The sequence below is a fragment of the Rosa chinensis genome, chromosome 2 (assembly GCF_002994745.2).
Source record: "Rosa chinensis cultivar Old Blush chromosome 2, RchiOBHm-V2, whole genome shotgun sequence".
In the NCBI taxonomy this organism is placed as follows: Eukaryota; Viridiplantae; Streptophyta; class Magnoliopsida; order Rosales; family Rosaceae; genus Rosa; species Rosa chinensis.
Window position 1 is genome coordinate 34,833,328 of NC_037089.1, and position 23,588 is coordinate 34,856,915.

The window sequence follows — 23,588 nt, forward strand, 5'->3', positions numbered from 1 at the left end:
ATTCATAGTTCTACAAATCTAAACAAAGAAAACCAAAAGAAATTACAAGGAAAAAGATAGAATTACACCATGAAGGGAGTGGATGATGAAGAACTTGAGACGTTGATCTTGAATCTTTAAAGCAAGACTTCACTATCACGGTACAAGGTGGATGATGACGGCTAGGAGGCTTCATGGCTTCTTCTTCTCTTTTTCTCTTTGCTTAAAAATGCAGAAACTTAAAACTAGAGAATGAAGAGAAAAATGGAAAGGAAATGGAGAGACAAAGAAGATGGAATGGATGAAGGAATTTGTTTTAGAATGAGAGGAGAAGGTGTTTATATAGGAAAGAAAAAGAAGAGTGAAATGATGAGTGGAAGAAAAATAATGAAAGTGGAGTATGAAAGTGATTTGTAAAATATGGAAAAGAAAGAGAAATGATGAAATGAAAGCAAAGCATGAAGGTGCAGCAACATGGAAGTGATGATGATCTATTAAAGAGATTGTAGAAAAAATATATCCAAGGAAAAAGAGAAAAGCATCTAGCTTTCTTCATGTGGGTGGGAAACATGAATATGTGGTGTTGAGCTGTTTTCAGGTAAGTTTCTTCCCCTTTATTCCTTCAATTATTTCTCCAACAAGACTTCATTATATGCCTTTGACTTCTTCATATGAAATGTTCCACTATGAGTGTAGATCATTCTGACAAATTTTCAGAGCTTCAATCCATGTGGTTGGGCCGGAAATGCTGCTGGACCTCTTACAGGTCCAGTTTTCCGGTTTTGCTTCTGTAGAAAATTGGGCTGATTGTTTGAAGGCCTTCCACTCATATTTTTCTCTGGCACTCTTCATAAGAAATGATCCTTTGGGTGTCTAGAATGGATCTGGAAGGTTTCAGCTCATTTGAAGTTCATTTGGTCAGGCGGCCGCTCCTTCTTCCTTGCTTGGCTCTGATTCTCCTAGCCGGAGTAAGAAAATATTCAAGGTTGACTTTTTAGTGCATTTTCATTCTTCTCCATCATTTCTAGGTAATTATGGACCTAACGCTCATTTCACCTTCATTTACTCCAATGTACCTAAAAATAGAAATTGAATTAAAATCGATTCAGTTAAGGAATTAACTAAGCAAAATGTGAGGAATTAACTATTAAAATATCACATTAAAATGCTCCTATCAGCACACGTTATCTTCGGTCATAAATTTGACAATAAACATTCAATGTGCCATGGCTAATTGGACATGGTCATTCATTAGGCCTTACTGGCCAGGCCCACCTATCTGTCACGTGAGCTTTGCCAAATATTGGTTCAAACAGCAGGTTGCCTAATAATTGCAAATCGTGCTTGCAGAAACTCAAATGCTCTTTTGACATCCTTGCGGTAAGCCTCCTGCTTGGTGGAAAAGTACACTTCTGCATCATTCTCAGGATGTTTGATTGATTGCACAACTGTCACCCACTTATGGTAGATGCCATCAGCAAGGTAATAGCCAAACTCGTAAGAAGTCCCGTTGACATGTTGATTAAGTTGTGGTGCCTTACCTGCTGTTACAGCTTCAAATAATGGTGAAAGTGCGAGAACAGTGATGTCATTCTAGGCTCCAGGGATTCCAAAGAAAGCATGCCAGATCCAAGTGTCTAAACCTACCACAGCTTCAAGAACAATTGTTGGTTTTTTTGATTTGCCGCTGAAGCTGCCTTGCCATCCCATTGGACATATTTTCCACTGCCAATGCATACAATCAAGCGAACCTATCATTCCAGGAAATCCTCATCGCTCAGCTCTTTGTAAAAGCTTATCCAAATCTTCTGTTGTAGGAGCCCAAAGGTAGCGTTCTTGATAAATGGTGACAATAGTACGACAAAATCGACTAAGGTTCTCAATGGCGGTCGATTCAGGCATACGGAATGATTCATCTAAGGAATCAGCCGAGCATGCAGTAGCTAACATTCGAAGAGCTCACATCAATTTCTGGTGAGGTGAGGAGCCCGAACGCCTAGCACAATCTTGTGACTGCCTAAAGTATGGGTCCGCCGTCTGGACATGCTCCAACATGCGGAGGAACACTTTACGCCTCTTCCTGTAACATCGTCTGAAAGTTTCGGCAGGGTACACAGAGTTAGCTACAAAGTAATCATTTAACAACTTTTCATTCGCTACCTCGAGTGATCGGTTATGGGTAGCGTGGCCTGGAACAGAACCTCCCCATTGTTGTTGTTGATGGAGTGGGTTAGTAGCCAACCAGCTAACTGCTTCCACCATAAGTTGTGTTGTATTTCTTCACCTCTGCGCATCATATTCTTCTTCTTCTTCGTCATCTTCCTTGTCTTCACGTTGCCTCTCATTCCATTGAGAAAACCAGTTGGAATTCATTGCAAAATATAAGGAAAATTTATAAACTGAACAAACAATTAGAGAAGAGATAGATGAGATAGTGAAATATGCAATCGAAACCACTCTTTTTATTAAGGTTTGAAGCTGAAGATAGAATAGTCACGTATGCTTAAAATCTAATCGAAAATTTTGGGAGTTGATCACAATGTGACACATGGCATTCACAAATACTATCCGAAAATTTGATAAGGTCTACAATGATTAGTTTTGCCACGTTGACAGTATATCAAATCGGGAATCTAGGGATTTACTTGCGGAGGGACACCTGGCACTTAAAAATCCTATCCGAAAATGTTATAAAAAATAGCACATAGTACCTCATCCAAACATACACTTTAAAAAAATTAATTTTTGTCTCAAAAATTATTTTTGGTCTAAATTAAAATATTATTATAATACAATAAAATGATAAATTTGAAAAAGATAATTTAAAATTATAAAATACTTGAAAGGGCTAAAATTTTGCCCTGCCTTAGTGGAGATGGTTCACTATTTCATGAATAAACAATAATATTTCTGGGGCTAAATTATACCCCTGGCCCCAATATAGCCATCTCTTACTAGAGATGGCCTAAATTCATGTAGATATGAGATGATTACATAATTTATTAGTTCATTAGCTCTGATTTGTCAAACTTGTCTGTTGGGACCCCTGCAGACCTAAGACCTCGTTTGGTTTGCGGAATGGAAACCTTTTCCTTTCCTTTGTTTGGCAAACCCAAGGAAATGAACAACTTTCTTGCATGAAGGGAAAATAGGGGGGAAATTGGATCCTCCCACACCCCATGGGATTCATTTTCCCTCATACTTTCCCGACATTAATTGCACATTAAGTACCCCGAAAATTGGTTATTATTTTCCGAGGATTTTCCGGAATCTAATTTGTGATTATTGGATGGTTTCGTGGCTCATGGAAGGAGGGGAAGTATTTCGGACGAATTATTATTCGAAAAATGTGTATTTAGGGGGGAGTTCAAGGTTGACTTTTGATACGTTGAGTTTCTCCGAAAACTTCTTGCATGAAAGTTGTAGAGCGCGTTGATACGAGTTCGTGGACATGTGGAACGCGAAAATCAGAGTTCGTATGAGGAAGTTATGGCCATCGGAAGAAGTTTCCATTTTGGTATAAATAGGGAATTTCCGAAAATATTTTCATAAATCTAATTTTCCATTTTCGGAAGCCTTCTTTTCTCTCGACTGATACCTTCGATATCGAAGAAATCCGGTTGACCCGACCCAGTTTCTCTCGATCCGACCCGGCATTTCCGGCTGTCTCCGGCGGCGAAACCTTCCAGATCAGATCGCCTCCTTGCTCTGGTCGTCCATTTGGCATCCTTTAGCGACGATTCTCGGTGGTGGTGGCGCTAGAAAGCAGCGAAGTTTGAGGAAATCGGACCTGATCGGTTCTCTGATCTCCGACGTCAATGAAACTTCAAACCAGGCTTGGGGAGCTCGCAGCAACCTCCTTGATCGATCCTTGGTGGTTGTTTGAATCGATTCACGTAAAGCTCGGTTCAACCCGGATTGAACAGTAATCCATGGCTTGCGAGGTAGTTTTCGACCCTTTATGCTTAGTTTCTGACTACGTGCTAGTTATGAAAATGGTTAAGCATGCTGAGATGAACATCTTTGATGTTGGATGTTTTGTGTAATATTGAGTTTTGGCCAGCAGCGGTGAGCCACAGACTGTGGCGGCGTTCTGGCGGCTTTCCAGCCATATAGGGGACTGTTTTTGGTACTATATATCTTCCACTCGTCGATACGAGATTTTTGATATATCATGCGCAAGTTTTGAAGTTCGTATGAATTTGTTATGATTTTTACGGTTTCATACCAGTTGATTTATTCGATCCGTGAGGATCCAAGCGTCCGATAGACTTATGGTTTGGATACATCGGTCGTGGAAGTATTCCGGAGACATTGGGTGGTCTCGGATGTGGTTTCGCCTCAATTGGCCTCACTTTTGGGAATTTTAGTTCAATTTAGGGTTTCGAACATTATTCCTTGTATTTCATTGACTGAATCAAGGCTGTACATTCCTTAGGTGCTTGACAGAGTGCATTCTTTAAGTAGTCTAGTGGTGTGAAGACGCAGTGGGAATTTCGAGGTGAGTAATCTCACAATGTTCATTTACGAACGGGTTTACCTTATCGTTTTGATAGTTATTTAGTTAACTGCAAACTATAGTTGGTATTAGTAGCATTCCTGAGTGAATGTCTACGTCTATATATTTACTTGAAATATATGTGTGTTGGTGGTTTTGTTGTGATAAAATAATAATTGTGGGTGCGTTCATTTTATTGTTTTGGGTGTGACTTTTCGTGAAACAATATTTCGTGAAAAAGGGTTGATTTCTATTGTTTTGAAAAGTGTTGTGTATTGTGGAATATTTTAGTTCGCGGGTGGGTTATTTAAATGTGGGTCTTATACCGGGAGGAATTGATAGGGATCAATTATGGGGAATCTTTTATTTTAGATTCGTGTAACATTTTGGGTCCACTGCGACTCCTTTAATATTTTGGTATTTATACCGTGGATCCAAAGACTTACGAGTTGAGGATCGTGGATCACGAAATGTGATCGTGGGTGGGAAAATCGGGAATTCACGCCTTTGGCCGGGTTAGTTGATACGATCAATTAGAGCTCTAATTTGTCCGCCGTGCTTTGTTTCTTGATTGAAACGTGATTAATGTGAGTTTATCTCGTGTTTTTTTTTTTAATAAATTTATTCCTTTTTTTTATTCTTTTTTTTTCAAACAGAAAGAAAGAAAGGGAAAAAAAAAACAGAAAAAAAGAAAGGGAAAAAAATTCCTTTTCCAAAAATAAAATAAAATAATTAATTAACTAAAAAAAAAGAACTGAGGGCATAATAGACATTTCATTGCTAATTTTAGACGGCAATGACCTATTGATCTGAAATTTTGAAGTACAGGGACTAAACGTGTGAAATTAGAAGGTCAGGGACTGAAGTGTTTTATGGTCAAAATCTCAAAGACTAAACAGTATTTAGTCCGATCCTTTAATTTTTTTTATGTGCCAATATTGAATTTGAAAGTTGTAAATGTTTAAACCTCCTATGGGGAGCAAAGACACTGGCTTCCAAATTCAATATTACAAGGTATTGGTCCAATACTTATGTTTAATTACAGTCTTCTATACGGGGTTGCTATCAACAATACATTATGTAAAAGACTTTAATCAAGCCGAACCAAAAATTTATGTAGAGTTGTATGTATTTTATTTGAGTTTTATGAAATTGTTCACAAATGATTATTACTGAATTGGGAGAACAAGTAATCAGCTGTTATTAAGCATACAGTGAATCAAACAATGCAAACAGAAGCATCCAAGATCATAAACACGACAAAATACAAGGATTCAATCAACACAGTTTGTCAAAACCATACATGCCTCTTCAAGGTCATGCAAATTACTTAAAACCAAGACAGTTGATCATGTAAATCATGTAGGAAATCATGATTGAACTACTGCAACTATATAGTTTTGCTTAATTTTGAGATAGGTAAGGAAGCATATGACGAGCTGTTGGCAAGCGCACAATTTAACCCTGAAAATGTCGTTAGTAGTATAAGTAAATAGGGATCGTTCTATTCCGGGGATTGAGGGTACACTTGTAATTGTGAAACAAAATAAGAAAAGTATTATTTAAAAAAATAAAATAAAGAATATAAATATATACAATTGTATAAACAAATAAAGAATTAAAATAAAAAAAGTATTATTTACAAAAATAAAATAAAGAATAAATATATACATGTAAACACAAATAAGGGGGGATTAGGATTCTTAAAATTAAAATTAAAATAAATAAAATAAAGAAAACGTAAAAACATATATACAAGGGTGGAACGCAAGGAACAAAGATCAAAATCAATTCCATGTAATCAAATTCGATTCAAACCCTATAATTGTTCTTCCAAGTCATGAGAGAGGAGTTGATCATGTGAAACATTCGAAAGCAAATGATTTCCCATATTTTACTTTTCAATGCTAATTAACCTAAGCGAAAGCACCTAGATTAATCCTATCAAACATGCAATCAAGCCCTAGAAAGCTAGTCAATCATGACATGTTCAACGCATTAGACATAGAGAAAGGCTATCAACTCAAGTGTACAACTTAGTTATGGAAAAGTCCACCTAATTGCAATCCTCTTCAATTAAATTCGATTCTTGTCCAGAACCTTTACTACTTTTGATTCAAGTTACACAAAACGAAAAGTCGATTTCATGTTCTTAAACCTAGCACCAATTACATGCAAATCCTATAAGTGTCGACCCAAATAAGATAAACATATAAAAGTTTTCTGTAAAGCAAATTTAATCGAACAAACTCACATAAGCGACTTAGAATCATAATTATAGAATTCGAAAACTTTATTTAAACATAGAAATTGGGCTTAAACTTTGCCCTAAACATTATTGTTAACTAGAATTCATAGTTTTACAAAATCAAACAAAGAAAACAAGAGAAAGGATATAATACACCTTGAAAGATGAATGATAAAGCCTTGAGACGAAGAACTTGAAGATCCTTGAAAGCAAGCAATCTTCTAGGGACGACACAAGGGTGGATGGCGGTTGGGAAATTGATGTATTGCATGGCTTCTCTTTCTCTTGGCTTGAAAATGAAGAACAAGAAAACTAGAGAATGGAAAAGAAATATGGAGAGGAAATGGTGAGACAAAGAAGATGGAATGGATGAAGGAATGTGGTCTTTTGAGAGTGAGAGGAGAAGTGTATTTATAGCCCAAAAAATGATGAATGGAGGGTGGAGATGAACATAAATGAAGGGCTAGATATGTTAGACAAATTTGTAAAAAATATCTTCCCACTTGTTTATCACTTGTTCAACTTGAATTGATTTTCCTCCTCAAGATTTTCCACTTGGTTGCAACTTTGATTTTCCTCCTCAAGATTTTCCACTTGCTTGCAACTTTGATTTTCCTCCTCAAGATTTTCCACTTAGTTGCAACTTTGATTTTCCTCCTCAAGATTTTCCACTTGGTTGCAACTTTGATTTTCCACCTCAAGATTTTCCACTTGCTTGGAGGTCCTAAAAATAGAAACTAATAAGAAAAATAGAAACTTTCCTAAAATGAAAAATGGCAACTTACTAAAAATGATAAATAGAAACTACAAAAATATAAACTTTCTACAAATAGGAACTTTCCCAATCAAAGAATGGAAACTTTCCTAAACAAGATTTTAATAAGGAAATAACGTAAGAAATGTAGGGAAATGCAGTTAAAACGTCGCATTAAAATGCTCCTATCAAATTCCCCCACACTTAGCTTTTGCTAGTCCCTTAGCAAAATCACACTAAGACACACACTAACACTCAACAAAAATTAAAGACTCTACAAAAACAATGACTCTATTGCCCTTCAACTTTTTGTCTCAGAAATCTCCTACTTTCACAACATCAAGATTAGCACTCAACCAAGAATCAATATGTAGATATTCAAGAGTTAATTAAAACATATAATCCACACATACACAAGTAGGACTTGGTTGTGACAATGGTGATGGTTTCTGTTAAGCATGCTTCGAACAAGTATGATTCATATCCTCACAAGGTATATCCACTCTTTCTTCTCTCAGAATTCAAGACAATGCTTAAAAGCTTATAATCACTCAATTATATGTGAGAGAAAATATTTTGAGGCAATCAAATAGCTCACATATATAAGAAACGAAAAGCACTTTGTGAATATAATTTTTTTTTTAAAAGATCTCATGAAGGATATCAATTACTTGCACGGATGGACCCAAGCCATAGGTTCAACTCTTGTAACTCATCTCCACAAATCAAAGGCTGTCCCATCTTAAGGATCAAGAAGGTCTTATTTAGGTTGTAATGGGGCCAAGGCTCAAGGTTTTAAGAAACGAAAGGTAAGGAATTTCACAAAGTGTCCTAAAAACCTAGCAGAGCTCATGTAGATGTAGAGACTTCTAGAAATCCACCAAGATATATCAAAACGTCACATCTCATAGAGGTTTTATGAAAGGGCCAAATGTCTTCATGTTAGGCCCAATCTTCACTCTAAACTTCCCTCGAACTAGTGAATTGGACAAAGACGAAATTTTCCAATAGTGGGTCTTCAATTCAAAACAAACTCCAAACTCACCAAATATGGAGGACTAAAATCCATATACATTTTTTTTCTTTTCTTTCTTTTAATTTTCTAGCCGTACACATTTTTTTTTTTCTTTTTCATTTCTTTTTCACGGCTTTCACATATTTTTTTCTTTATGGACAAGTCTACCCCCACACTTGAACTTTCACCTCTTCTCAATTTTCTTTCTCAATGCCAAATCCTCAAGTAAAGTCCCAAAATATAGCTCCGCTAAGTTTTTAGAACAAAGGGTAGGAGTGTAGCTATACTAAGGTTCAGGGTTAAGGATTTAAGGGTGATGAAAGAAAAGGCTTAATGTAAGCTCAAAGGGGTTTATCTAAGGGAGTCCCACGACGGGCACAAATAGGGACACATGCTTATTTGGCAATGGTGGTAATTCCTAGGTTGCCTCTATCCCTTCCAGAATCAGGGCCATGTATTGACAAAAGTCTCAACAAGCACAAGAGCGAATTCTAGCATTCTCTAGTCCATCAAACTTAATCTATGGCAAGCAATCAATCAAATGAAAGAATAATGAGATCATCAAAACATCGCCAAGAAATTAAGAATATATTTTTCAATTATCACTCCAAGAAAAAGGGACATGGCTCAAATATCTCACATGGGCTTTTATGAATCAAAACTTATCCTAACATGCTCATATTCTGTACCAAGGTTACGAAATCCATATCCACTACACATGCATGCATTTTTCATATATCTCAATTAACCAAAGAATACAATTTTAAAAATCATCTCAATTTTATGATCCTCTTTTAATCATGATTTCAGAGATATAGAATCATCCTAGACAGTTGAAAGGGCATTCTAAGACTCAAAAACAAAAACAAAAGTAACCAAATTTTTTTTTTTTTCAACAATTTAATTTAATTTCAACACTTAGGTACGGGAACAGGGAGTCTCGATGTGCAATGGGACTGAAACAGCTACCCTTTTTCAAGACTATGTTTAATCCAATATACCTTAGTGTATCACAACATCAATTAAAAACACAAAAAACACAATCCAACATCAACTATTTTTCATTTTTTTTTATATACTAACTACTAAAAACACAATAAAGCAATAACCCTTCCCCCATACTTAATTCATGCATTGTCCTCAATGTATAAACAAATATAAATCATGCAAAGCATAAATCAAGCATAGAAGAGAAAATGAACACAACGAAACCTAAAACAACTTAAAATTTAAGAAAATAAAATAGAAGGAAGAGTTCAAGAAAGCAAATCTGCGTTTGATGGCTCCTCCACAGCTACAGTTGAAATGGGTTGCCTCCCATGCAGCGCTTAATGTTTAAAGTCTTTCAGCCTAGACTTGTACCTCCATTTACTCATTTGGAGGAGCGGTATGCGGGCGAGTGGCAGCCCTCTTGCTGGTTTCAGCCTTCGGAGGCGGGTCCTCATGTTGTGATGCAGTAGCGTCCTTGCGAGGAAACCCAGGAGGATAACTCTGCAAGTTATTGACTTCCTGAGCAAGCTTGTTTATTGCAGTGTGACAGCGCATCAAAGAGCAGTTCATCTCAGAGATGTAATCGATCATGCAATTGACTCTCCAATCTGTCACCATAATACCATCGCGGAGAGAGGAACGCAATTCATCAATCGAATCCGACAAGCTTTCCAGGGTGGCCATAGGGCGAGGAGCACGAGCAGTTGGTGAGGAAGAAGACTCTCCGGGATGCAGTCTGGGAGAGCGACGAGGCAGAGGAGGGGGACTGCGGGTACGCTCACGGATAGGACGATGGTCCCATGGACGAGTAAGCCCAGCTCTAGTGGCCGCTTGACGACCTTCTTCCTCCAAAGAGAGAACACGGCGTTGATTGACGCCCCTGCGAGGGGTAACCCTGGTTCGAGCCATGAGGAAGTAGAAGGAATTTGAAACTGCACGCTTAGACAAACCTTAGTAAAATCTGGAAGAGACAAAAAAGGATGTATATGTAAAGCACAAAATAGGGTAGAAATCTCAACAGGCACACGGTTTTACAAAGCTTCTCCGGGAAGGAGAAGAGTTTTGACAGTTCACGGCCCAAGAAACTCCCCCACGTGTAAATATTCCTTTCTTTTCCTGGATTTATGGCATGCTTTCGGCTATAGCTTGTCTGTCACGGATCCTCGAGATTCGTTTGATTCCCCCACGCGTCCTTTCTTTTCCTTAATTTACGGCAATCATACCTGCTTTCGGCTATAGCTTATCTGTCACAGCTCCTCGAGATCAGTTTGGTTCCCCCACGTGTCCTTCACGCGCCAACAGCTTTTCCGTGTTTTCGGGTGACTTTAATCCAACGCGTAGATTTAATCTCAGAGATCGTCGATCCAACGGTGGAGATCTGCTCACTCGTTCTATAAATAGGTGCATTCTGAGGGAGCGACTATTCACTCCAAAAGAAAATTCTTCCGAGTTCCAGCCTTTCTCTCTCAACCCTTCAGCCTTTCTTTCGAAACTCAAATCCTTTCTTCATCAACATGGAACCACGAACTCTGCAACTAATGGAGCAACAGACCCAGCAACAAATCGAGGATGGAGGAAACAACCAAGCAGCCGGGACTAATAACCGGTGGGCTCCCACACCGCCTCAACTAAGAATCCTCAAGGGCCTTTACTATGATAAGGGTTTTAAGTACCCAACTCCAGAGCAGATTCAAGAGATCTGCCTCCATCTGAAACAGTATGGGCAGATTGAGGACAAAAACGTCTTCTTTTGGTTCTAGAACCTCAAGGCTCGTGAGAGGCAGAAGTTGAAGGAATTTCGGAACGTTCCGGTTGGTGGATCTCTCGATCTCAATTTTGGATCCACTAGTTCTACTGATGATGGTAGATCCATTGATCTAAACTTTGGGTCACGTGTCGGCTATGGTGTTGACCCATATTCGTCCTCACCCTTCAACACTAATACCAGTACTACCTCCTTTGGCACAACAGGAGGACAATCTTTCATGGAACAACGAGGAGGAGATCACCAGGAGATTGAAACCCTTCCACTATTCCCCATGCATGGTGAGGACATCTTTGGCAACATGAAGACTACTTCCGAGGGAGGTAGCGGCTATGGCGGTGACTCTCGCATTTCCCTTGAGCTCAGCCTCAACTCCTACAAAGATGCAGACATGGCTTAGTTTAGAGTATTATTATTATTATTATTATTATTATTATTTTTGTTTTTTGTTTTTTTTTTTTTTGTAAATAGCTGAATTTAATAAGACTGAATGAATGTAGTTTTTTTTTTTTTTTTTTTTTTAATATTTTTTTTTTAAATATAGGACTCAAAAATAAAAGACAATATATATATATATATATATAATATATAGGACTCAAAATGAAAGACAAAAATATAAATCCCTTCCCCCACACTTAAATATTGCATTATCCTCAATGTAATCAATTAAAAGCATGCAATGAAATAAGTAAGCATAGATAGAAGACATTTACGAAAACAAATCCTAAAATAAAAACAATAGAGAAAAAATGAAAAATAAAAAGAAATAGGGAAAGAGAAAGCAAATCTGATTATATTCTGAATTGGGTTGCCTCCCAAGTAGCGCTTGTATTTTACGTCTTGCAGCCAGACGGTACCTACATTAAATAAAGTTAGTAACTATAATTAACAAAGAAATACAAAATAAAAACAAGTATAACTATTAATTACAAACTACAAGTATTAACAAGTATATTGTACATAAGACACAAGTTAAGTACTCAAGTGAGTATAAAATGTGAAAAGTATTTTTACAAGTTTAAAGTGTGAAACAACAAAATAATTTACACGTATAGAGTATTCACAAGTATTTCTTTTATTATAAACATTATTGATATCGAATCAAATTCCAAGCGGTAAATCAAGTGAACGTGCGGCCCAAGTATAGTCGCCTAAACACAAACTCCCTTTCAAATCGTTTGGGCAACCTTACTGAAATGGCCAGGTGGGAGAGGGCGAACACGAGAGGAAAAATCCATTTTGGCATGAGCTACTCCCACATAGTGGTTTACGCCCATTTGCAAGCACTTCTGGATTCAAAAACCCGTCATGAACGTTGTCCCCTTCCTAGACACCATTCCACATAGGCTATACTTACTAAGATGAAAAAGTTCATAAGTGTGAAGACAGTTCAACAAGTGTTAATAAAGGCCGCCCTCAACCTTAAGGGACCTGAGCTAGGTACCAATAAGGGGTTTAGGCCAATATTAACAAAAGAGACTTCACCTATTCCTCTCAATTTACAACCTACAATTAAAATTCGTGTTCAATAATATAAATAATATTTAAACTAAGTTTTAAACAATTTATATACAACAAATATATACAATAAATGACACAATTTAGCAAGTGATTTTTCAATCCCCGGCAACGGCGCCAAAAATTGATGTCGCTAAAAAGCAAGCGCAATTTAACCCTGAAAATATCGTTAGTAGTATAAGCAAATAGGGATCGTTCTATTCCGGGGATTGAGGGTACACCTGTAATTGTGTAACAAATAAAGAAAAGTATTATTTACAGAAATAAAATAAAGAATATAAATATATACAATTGTATAAACAAATAAAGAATTAAAATAAAAAAAGTATTATTTACAAAAATAAAATAAAGAATAAATATATACATGTAAACACAAATAAGGGGGGATTAGGATTCTTAAAATTAAAATTAAAATAAATAAAATAAAGAAAACGTAAAAACATATATACAAGGGTGGAACGCAAGGAACAAAGATCAAAATCAATTCCATGTAATCAAATTCGATTCAAACCCTATAATTGTTCTTCCAAGTCATGAGAGAGGAGTTGATCATGTGAAACATTCGAAAGCAAATGATTTCCCATATTTTACTTTTCAATGCTAATTAACCTAAGCGAAAGCACCTAGATTAATCCTATCAAACATGCAATCAAGCCCTAGAAAGCTAGTCAATCATGACATGTTCAACGCATTAGACATAGAGAAAGGCTATCAACTCAAGTGTACAACTTAGTTATGGAAAAGTCCACCTAATTGCAATCCTCTTCAATTAAATTCGATTCTTGTCCAGAACCTTTACTACTTTTGATTCAAGTTACACAAAACGAAAAGTCGATTTCATGTTCTTAAACCTAGCACCAATTACATGCAAATCCTATAAGTGTCGACCCAAATAAGATAAACATATAAAAGTTTTCTGTAAAGCAAATTTAATCGAACAAACTCACATAAGCGACTTAGAATCATAATTATAGAATTCGAAAACTTTATTTAAACATAGAAATTGGGCTTAAACTTTGCCCTAAACATTATTGTTAACTAGAATTCATAGTTTTACAAAATCAAACAAAGAAAACAAGAGAAAGGATATAATACACCTTGAAAGATGAATGATAAAGCCTTGAGACGAAGAACTTGAAGATCCTTGAAAGCAAGCAATCTTCTAGGGACGACACAAGGGTGGATGGCGGTTGGGAAATTGATGTATTGCATGGCTTCTCTTTCTCTTGGCTTGAAAATGAAGAACAAGAAAACTAGAGAATGGAAAAGAAATATGGAGAGGAAATGGTGAGACAAAGAAGATGGAATGGATGAAGGAATGTGGTCTTTTGAGAGTGAGAGGAGAAGTGTATTTATAGCCCAAAAAATGATGAATGGAGGGTGGAGATGAACATAAATGAAGGGCTAGATATGTTAGACAAATTTGTAAAAAATATCTTCCCACTTGTTTATCACTTGTTCAACTTGAATTGATTTTCCTCCTCAAGATTTTCCACTTGGTTGCAACTTTGATTTTCCTCCTCAAGATTTTCCACTTGCTTGCAACTTTGATTTTCCTCCTCAAGATTTTCCACTTAGTTGCAACTTTGATTTTCCTCCTCAAGATTTTCCACTTGGTTGCAACTTTGATTTTCCACCTCAAGATTTTCCACTTGCTTGGAGGTCCTAAAAATAGAAACTAATAAGAAAAATAGAAACTTTCCTAAAATGAAAAATGGCAACTTACTAAAAATGATAAATAGAAACTACAAAAATATAAACTTTCTACAAATAGGAACTTTCCCAATCAAAGAATGGAAACTTTCCTAAACAAGATTTTAATAAGGAAATAACGTAAGAAATGTAGGGAAATGCAGTTAAAACGTCGCATTAAAATGCTCCTATCAGCATACCTGGAAGCAAGCTTCTCCTGTAAACTTGGAAATAGCAACAAAATGAAAGCATACCCGCAGCAATAGGCTTCCTCAACCACACTTTCAGCAATAGTTATAGATAAATATAGGCGGAAAAATGTAAATCAAAATAATTTGTCAAAATAACCATTATGAAATCGGGTTGGTTTTAGTAAACTCTGTTATTTTCAAAAAATTCTTTCTTTCTGAACATAAAAGGATCAATCTTTCGTGCAAACTCATGCATGAAATAAAATCATTAGTTGTACATAAGAGATTTGAATTGAAAAATATTGAGACGTGAGAACTGAGAAGTAACAAATCAATTCAACATGCATAGAACATTGTAATCCTTTAATCTTGGTTATTTCAGAAAATAACCATTAACAAATTAGACAAAGACATACTTAAAATCTATTTGGCTACACTTTGCTTCAATTATAAATACCAATTTAGTGGTCCTTTAATTCATACAGTTTAGAAAAGGGACTAAATACTGACACCTTGATGATAAGAAATTTTATACAGACAAATCAATTTTCCAATATACTGCAGTATCATCCATGACTAACATTCAGCATAAAATTGCTCTAAGAGCTGAGTTTACTAAAATTGAATTATATTTGCATGAAGAACATGTAGTTTGATCAATTTAAAGGTATAAAATGATATGCATAAGTGTCAGTAGTAAAATCATTAAGCCAATTTCAAAAAAAAAAAAAAATCAGGTATTCAATTATGAAACCATGAAGAAAATAAATCTTTAGAATTTCTCGGAAAAAAAAAAGGAGAAACTAGGGATTGGATGTTAATTAGATACTAGGAGAACGCATCTTAAGTCAAAACCCAATTGTTATATATATATCAATGAAGAATTTACTGAAGAACTCCAAATTAGCCACAAAATTTCATACTAAGATTCACAATACATATCTCAATCATGTCGCAAAAGTATCTAGAACAAAACCCATAAAACAATTTTGACAAAACAAATTGCAAGACCTCTGTTCTCTTTTTGTAAGTTTGCGCCAAAAGAAGAACAACGCCCAGAAAAGAATGAAATGAACCCTTTATTTTTTTTACCAATGTTCTGGGTTTTGATTAAAGACCTGGTTGACCCATTAAAAACAGGCCAAACACTAATCTACAGTTATTTTCAAATAATCTGCAGTTTTTTTTTTTTGAAAACATATTCTTTCCCCACTTTTAAGATCAATCGGTTTTTTTTTTTTTTTTGAAAGGGATTTGGCAAATATTCTGACTTGCCTTGGAGGATTTTGTCTCTGCCGATTCCCCCGTCTCATATCCTGAGGTTGGGTACTTAGCCAATGTCGTTTCTACCCACAATTATAACACAACCTAGTTTTCGGCTTCAAGCACTACCTTGCCAAATGGCCTACCTCCTTATAGTTATAGCATGTCAAGGGCATAACCTACCTAATATGTATAGCTCTAATAGGTTCAACTAGAGCTCCAGCTAGAGCCTATTGATGAGTCATCTGCCTCTTCCAAGACCCACCCTAAGTATCTGGTGTACTTACTGCTCTCCGCAACTGCCTTTCCCTTTCCTTGGGAATCCTTTGTTGATATCTCTATTTGATAAGCATGGTTTTCCTGCTTAATTTCCATGGCAGTGGCAAAGATCTGTGCCACAGTAGGCATCTAGAGGATATCCACACCCTTCCTGATCTCATGATTTAGTCCCAACTGAAACTTCCAAGCCAAGCTCTCCATCCATCGGCCTAACAAACCGATACAAGTGTGAGAACTGAGCCTCATAGTCTCTGACACTCATCTTCCCTTGGACTAGTGCGATGAATTCAATCTCCAACTGCTCCCTCACTTAAGCCGGAAAGTACTTATCCCAGAAGATTTCCACAAAATCCTCCTAAGTCATGGTGGACACATCCCTATCCTTCAGTGTGCAGTTCCACCACACTCTTGCCTCATCTTGAAGAAGAAACGCAGCTATCTTCCTCCTCTCAATGTCGATAAAGATGATCATCTCAAAGTAGGTCTTAATGTTCTAAATCCAGCAATCAGCTAACATGAAATCTGTACCACCTTGAATGATGCTGCTCCCAATTTAGTGACCTCTCTAGTAGCCTAGATAGGCGAGTAACATCGATTGCTTCTACTAAAGGTGGAACAGGTAGTAGTACCTCCTCCTCTTGATACGACTCTTCCTGTGGGGGAGCCCTACCCCCATCTCGAGGTTTGTCTCGACCCCTAGCTAGCTTTGCCGCTCTGAAGATTCATCACCTAATAAGTAAGTATAGTAACACCTGGTTTAAAAACTTGTACCACTTCAAAATGTGAGTATAGACCAACCACTATGACTCCGACAACCAACACAACGACGACCACTATGACTCCGACAACCAACACAACGACGACAACAAAATGGACACAAATCCTATGAAAATAATCTTCGATAACTAGTCTAAAGTTTATTCCAGAGCTTCTGATTCGTCAAAAGACCACAACTCAAGGAGGCTACGCAAAGCTCCAACAGTTTACTTATAGAGCCGTCCTAATACTCTGATGACTCAATGACCTGACCAATACCTAACACTAGTACATACCCAATGATTATACCAATACTAAAGAGTATCTGATGGAGAACCACTGTAGATGGGCAATCACTAGAGTAGTACTAATTATCACAAAGTATGTGACCTTATGCTCTAATATCAAATTGTCACGCCCCGATTTTCAAGCACAATTAATAGACCAAATAAACAAATACAGATACACTGGGCGTGATGAATTTTTTCTTTTAAAACAAGTATATGACTAAGTTTTAAAACTCATAATGTCAATACAGACTCGTTCTTTAGAGTCATATATTTCATTACAAAAGTGGGAAATTCTAGTGTAGTGGTGGGTATCTCATACCCACATTTACAAAAGTGAGAACAAATTTTGTTGTCAAAGTTGTAATTTGAGTCCTACTTTGTGTAATCTTAGTTCTAATAATGGTAATTACACATTTTACGACATTTTACAATTTTTTAAACAAATTCGTTGTCAATGTTGTAATCTTAGTTCTAATAATGGTAATTACACATCTTACGACATTTTTACAAGTTTTTGAACAAATTCATTGTCAATGTTGTAATTTTTGTTTAACTATATGTAAATAGTGTAAATGAATATGGTAACTTTTGTTCTCAATGTTGTAATTTTGGTTCAAATACTTGTAAATTTTTGTTCAAATAGTTGTAAATGAGGGTATCTCATACCCACCGGTACACTAGCTTGTCTCTACAAAAGTTTACAAATTAAGTTGCCTTAACAAATTAATAAGTAAATGCTCCCTTAGAGCTTACTATAAAATGGAAGTTTGAATAAAGTCAAAGAAACAAAATTAGCTTCCGAACACCTATAGTTGCGACAGCGAGACTCCTACTTCAGCCACAATTACCTTGACCTACATGTACACTATTGAATAGTGCACCGAGTTGCAACAACAAACCTGGTAAGTTTTTGACATCTCGTATTAGTTTACTCTAAACAAACAAAATAGAAGACCAAAATGTAAAATCAAACAATTCAAAAACATAGTAACACCTGCATGTGATTTAGTTCAGATGATGAAGACAAAACACTACAGAAATTGTTAATCCTTGCATATGATTTAGTTAAGGAGATTACATGCACATAAATCAATACAGAAAATGGTAATCCTTGCGTATGATTTAGTTCTAGAGATTAATTAAATGAAAATGAAACAATATAAAAATGGTAATCCCTGCATATGATTTAGTTCAGGAGATTAATTAAATGAAAATGAAACAATATAAAAATGGTAATCTCTGCATATGATTTAGTTTAGGAGATCACATGAGAATGAATGAATACATAAATGGTAATCACTACATATGATTTAGTTCAGGAGATTACATGAAAATCAACATACTTAATAACACATAATATAACTTCACCCAAACAATACGCTTCAATCACGTAACGAAACAAGAATCACTGTAACACCCAACATTAACATCATCGTAACAATAGTAGACCAGACGACTATATTAGAAATCTCCACACTGGTCTTGCTACACCAAAACCATTCTATTGATTTAATCACGCAACTCAATCATATCTCAAATTTAAAATAGCAAACAAGGTAATTTGTCAAACATAATTCCACCATCATAACTCAAACATTTACAAGAATTGTACTCCTTCTCGATCAATTTAAAAAGACAGTACTTTCATGAACCTTTTCTAAACTAGATTATTTTCCACAAGATTAAGTCACAAACAATAGTAATCATAATCACAAGTATTCATAACAAAACTCAAGTATTCCCACACACACACACACACACACACACACACATATATATATATATATATCATGTAAATACACACACACACACACACGCACACAAGTAATCATCCTCTCATGAATTCCACTAATACTAACTATAGTTCACACTTTACTAAATTCAAAAATCATTATATGACAAACATCGTTCTAACTTACCCATGAACCGTTGACGATCAAGTTCATATATTTCAAAACAAATATTTGTTTTCTTCAATAAATATGATTTTACATGCATGCTAGCAATTTTTTTACAAAACCTATAATATAACTAATTTATCAACCGAAACTACGTGAGATTTACCCACCTCGAAATCCAACTGCATCTTCACACAAATGAAAGTAAGCACAATACCACAAAACTCCACTCAAAATGATCTTGTATGTACCTAAGGCACAAGGTTATAACTCAGTACAACGAAACACAAAACGTTTAAAGTTCGAAACACAAACTTTGACTAAAATCGAAGATTACACCAATCGAGGCAAAACTTCATTCGAGACCCCCCAAGGTCTTTGGAATACTCGTAGGGTCGATTTCTAAAAACAACAAGACGATCCAACTGTCAGATCCTCAAGGATTGAAAACCGAATGAACCGAAACTATGGAAACCCTAGCATGTTACAAACGATTGAAATAGGACACAACCCATATATCAACACGCTCATATCGAAGAGTAGAAGATAACGAAGCAAAAAAGCAGCTTCAACAGAGGTCGGACGCACTGTCACAATCTTCCGCAAGCGGCTGAGCATGAGCCCCACGAGCCGCTTGACCAACACCAAAATCTAGAGGATCAGCTCCTACTAACTTGTAGAGCACATCAAGGGGAGCAACTTTCATACCTGGCACTAAGGCCGATTCGACCTAGATAGAGCTAGATCAAGCTCGAAAGATTTCTACCGTAAAACTTCAAATCTCATTTCCTTGCTCTACATTTCAAATCGATCTTCAAGGCTTGGATGGATATGATTAGGAAAATAGGGCTTCAAAACCTGGTAAGTTTCATGCCCAAAAGTCCCCAGAAAAAGGAAGGTCCGATCGAGTACCGCCGCCGTAACTTTCGGCCTCAGATCCACCTTATACGGTGCTAGCCTGTGGAAGTGAGTTGAAGGCGAGTCGTTCTGGGATGGTGGTGTTGTCGGAGGTGGTCAAAAGTCAAAGATAGAACCGGGTTAGGGTTTCTTTGAAGAGGGAGAACGGATACAAAAAGTTTCCCAAAACAGAAATTTTGGAAATTATGAAAATTACACGGAAAAAAATTTTATTTATAGGAAAATTTACGAAAATAGAAATCCTTCCGCTGACCATAACTTCTTCATACAATCTTTGAATTTCGCATGCCATGTCCACGAGCTCGTATCGACGCGTTCTATGTTTTTCATGAATGAAGTTTTTGGAGGAACTTAACGAATAAAAAGTCAACCCTTGACCCCTCAAAAATAAAATGTTTCGAGTAATTATTCGTTCGAAATATTTTCACTTCACCCAAGAAACAACTAATCGTACCATCAACCCTACTTAATAAATTCTGAAAATCACACGAAAATTAATAGCTAATTTCCAGGTCTTACAAATTTGATCCATTGTTCTTGATGGATCGTTGGCCCATTACGTTAACCTTCTTTTCCATGCATAGTTGCACCGGTGCACAATCCACTTTAAATAATATTTCATTTTCTTTTATTTTTTTTTCCTTATTCCTCTTCTCTTTCATTCTTTTTTATTCAATTTAATTTATAAGTATATATGTTCATTAAGCGAAAAAAAATTAGGGGAGATTAATCTTCCTGCACAAAATTTATGGTTACGCCAATTGTCTTCTGTCCCAACCAAACCTTCATCTCTGATACCAATTGTTGCGGCAATATATATTACCCCACTTGACCACATCAACGTCAACATCTTTGAGGTTTTATTCCAGAAGAAGCTATTTTATTAGGAATAATATAATCACTTATAGTCCTTATGTTGTTGTGCCTTCTTTCCACTGTAAGACTATCCTTCTCCACATCTTGATTTGTATTGAGTCACACAACCTCAACAAACTCCTCATTTTCTCTGAAGCTTCTTTTCTTTTAAAACGTACATTTTCTATATGTTTTCATTGATGTATGTTATGTTTGGATCACAATTCAAGCTTATTGATGAAGTTTTCTATCAATCAAATTATTGATGAAGTTTTCCCCAATTTGGGTGATCACGTAAATGATGTAAGACACATGGTGGACAGAGCATTGATTACTCCTATAAACGATGATGTGGACGTGTTGAATGAAAAGATAATCAATATGTTTCCAGGTGAAGACATTACATTGTACTCATTTGACTTTGTTGAAGATGACATGAGAAATTTGTACCAACCAGAGTTTCTGAACTCAATAACCGCAGGTGGGCTGCCACCCCACAAGTTAACTTTGTCAGGCCATGTTTGGTTGACTGGAAAGGAAAGGAATCACTTTCCTTTCCTTTGGGAAAGTGTTTCCGGAGAAGGGGGGGGGGGGGGGAAACCAAATTCCTCCACTTTTTCCTTTGCTTTGGGAAAGTGTTTCCCTTCCTTGGCTGTCCCCAAACGCAGGAAAGGAAATTATTTCCTTTCCCAATGCCCACTTTCCGGGAAACAAACATGGCCTGAAAGTAGGTGTTCCAATCATGCTTTTAAGGAATATTGACCCTAAATTGGGATTGTGTAACGGTACTAGATTGTTGTGCCGTGGTTCGTACCAAAATCTGATTGATGCTGAGATACTAACAGGACAATTTGCTGGGACTAGCGTTTTTCTACCTAGAATTCCTTTGAAAAGTGCAGAAAATGCTGGGCTACCATTTCAACTAACAAGAAAGCAATTTCCAGTCAAACTGAGCTTCTCTTTGACCATAAACAAATCTCAAGGTCAGACTATCCCACATGTAGGTGTTTACCTCCCAGATCATGTTTTTAGTCATGGACAATTATATGCTGCATTGTCGAGAGGAGTATCAGAGTCAACCACAAAAGTTCTGGTTAAAAAATGATCCATAGTTGGTGAAGATGGCGTATTTACGAAGAATGTCGTATTTAAAGAAGTTTTGCTTCATTCAAACACAAATGATCGATCGTCTTCATAGGTGCATCAACATTTTAATTGATTATAAACATACATATTTGATTGAATTTTTTTATATTACAATCTGTAACTTTGTGTAATTTTTTCTATTTGTAGGAATGGTTGAGACAGAAGCTTTAGGAGATGTGTTTCCATATTTTCATGTGGTTGGTGCATGAAAACAATCAATAAAAATGAACACTTCTTATCTTAGTAAACTTATTTTGAAAGAGTGGAACAAAAAGAAGCATACACAATATGTACTCTTAAGCTCTGTTTCTTTTCCATTAAATATGTTTTGTGGTAGTTAATCAATTCCAATACTCTTAATCTATGTATATGTTTTTGTACAGAGTTTTATGTTTTTTACTAATGGATTGCGCAAGACATATACAATATTTTATAATATTTGTATGGGGTTAGAGTTAGGTGATATGCAACACAGAAATTATATTGCACTCATAAGTAACATTTCAAACATGCGTAGTAAGAAAGGAAGGACAATACGCACGCGCATCGCGCCGCGCTCGCGCGTGCAGGAAGGCTAGTATGTTCATTAAGCAAAAAAAAATTAGGGGAGATTAGTCTTCCTGCACAAAATTTATGGCTACGCCAATTGTCTTCTGTCCCAACCAAACCTTCATCTCTAATACCAATTGTTGCGGCAACATATATTATCCCACTTGACCACATCAACGTCAACATCTTTGAGGTTTTATTCCAGATCGAAGAAACTATTTTATTAGGAATAATATAATCACTTATAGTCCTTATGTTGTTGTGCCTTCTTTTCACTGTGAGACTATCCTTCTCCACATCTTGATTTGTATCGAGTCACACAACCTCAACAAACTCCTCATTTTCTCTGAAGCTTCTTTTCTTTTAAAACGTGCATTTTCTATATGTTTTCATTGATGTATGTTATGTTTGGATCACAATTCAAGCTTAGTCAAGTTGATAGGCAATAAACACTTTCTCTAAAAGCGAGATATCAGATATTGTTACTCGTTCGTAAGCTTAAGTCATCTCTGTAACGAGGTATTTGCAAATATGAGCTATAACTTGGGAGGATATTAAACAAGTTTTACATTCGATGCATACCCTTCTCTATTGCTTCAGTTAATGAGATCAAATTTTTGAAAAATTAAAAAGAGACTAAAGCTAGATCTCTTCTAGTTGATATTATTATATATCCATGCATGTGATAGTAATAAATTAAAGTCACGCTAATGTTTGGGGTTTACTCAACGTACTGCTTAATTTACGCAAGTAATGATCTAATAATCAGATTCTCATAAAGAAAAAGATTTAAAAAAAATACAATAATTACTTAATTTAACACAAGGACGAAAATACCCTTTCCAATTCTACCCGGATTGCCCCATTTACAGCAGAGGGTCTTGCTCTTTCTATGTCTCCGAGAGAGTTAAAATCTTTCATCTTTGTGGAATTTGCAGGAAAAATTATGACGCCGCGTGAATAAAAAGTTGAAACTGTGATAAA

At 36.2% G+C, this 23,588-nt stretch overlaps 1 protein-coding gene across 1 annotated transcript; it reads right to left on the reverse strand.

Annotated features, from left to right (window-relative positions):
• Positions 1-1,287: 1,287 nt before the first annotated feature.
• LOC112184194 lies at positions 1,288-3,706 on the reverse strand. The gene is made up of 3 exons (XM_024322465.1): positions 3,578-3,706; positions 1,627-1,704; positions 1,288-1,572 (listed from the first exon to the last, which is right to left on the reverse strand). The coding sequence occupies exons 1-3, from the start codon at positions 3,704-3,706 to the stop codon at positions 1,288-1,290; spliced, it is 492 nt and encodes a 163-aa protein (XP_024178233.1).
• Positions 3,707-23,588: the final 19,882 nt, after the last annotated feature.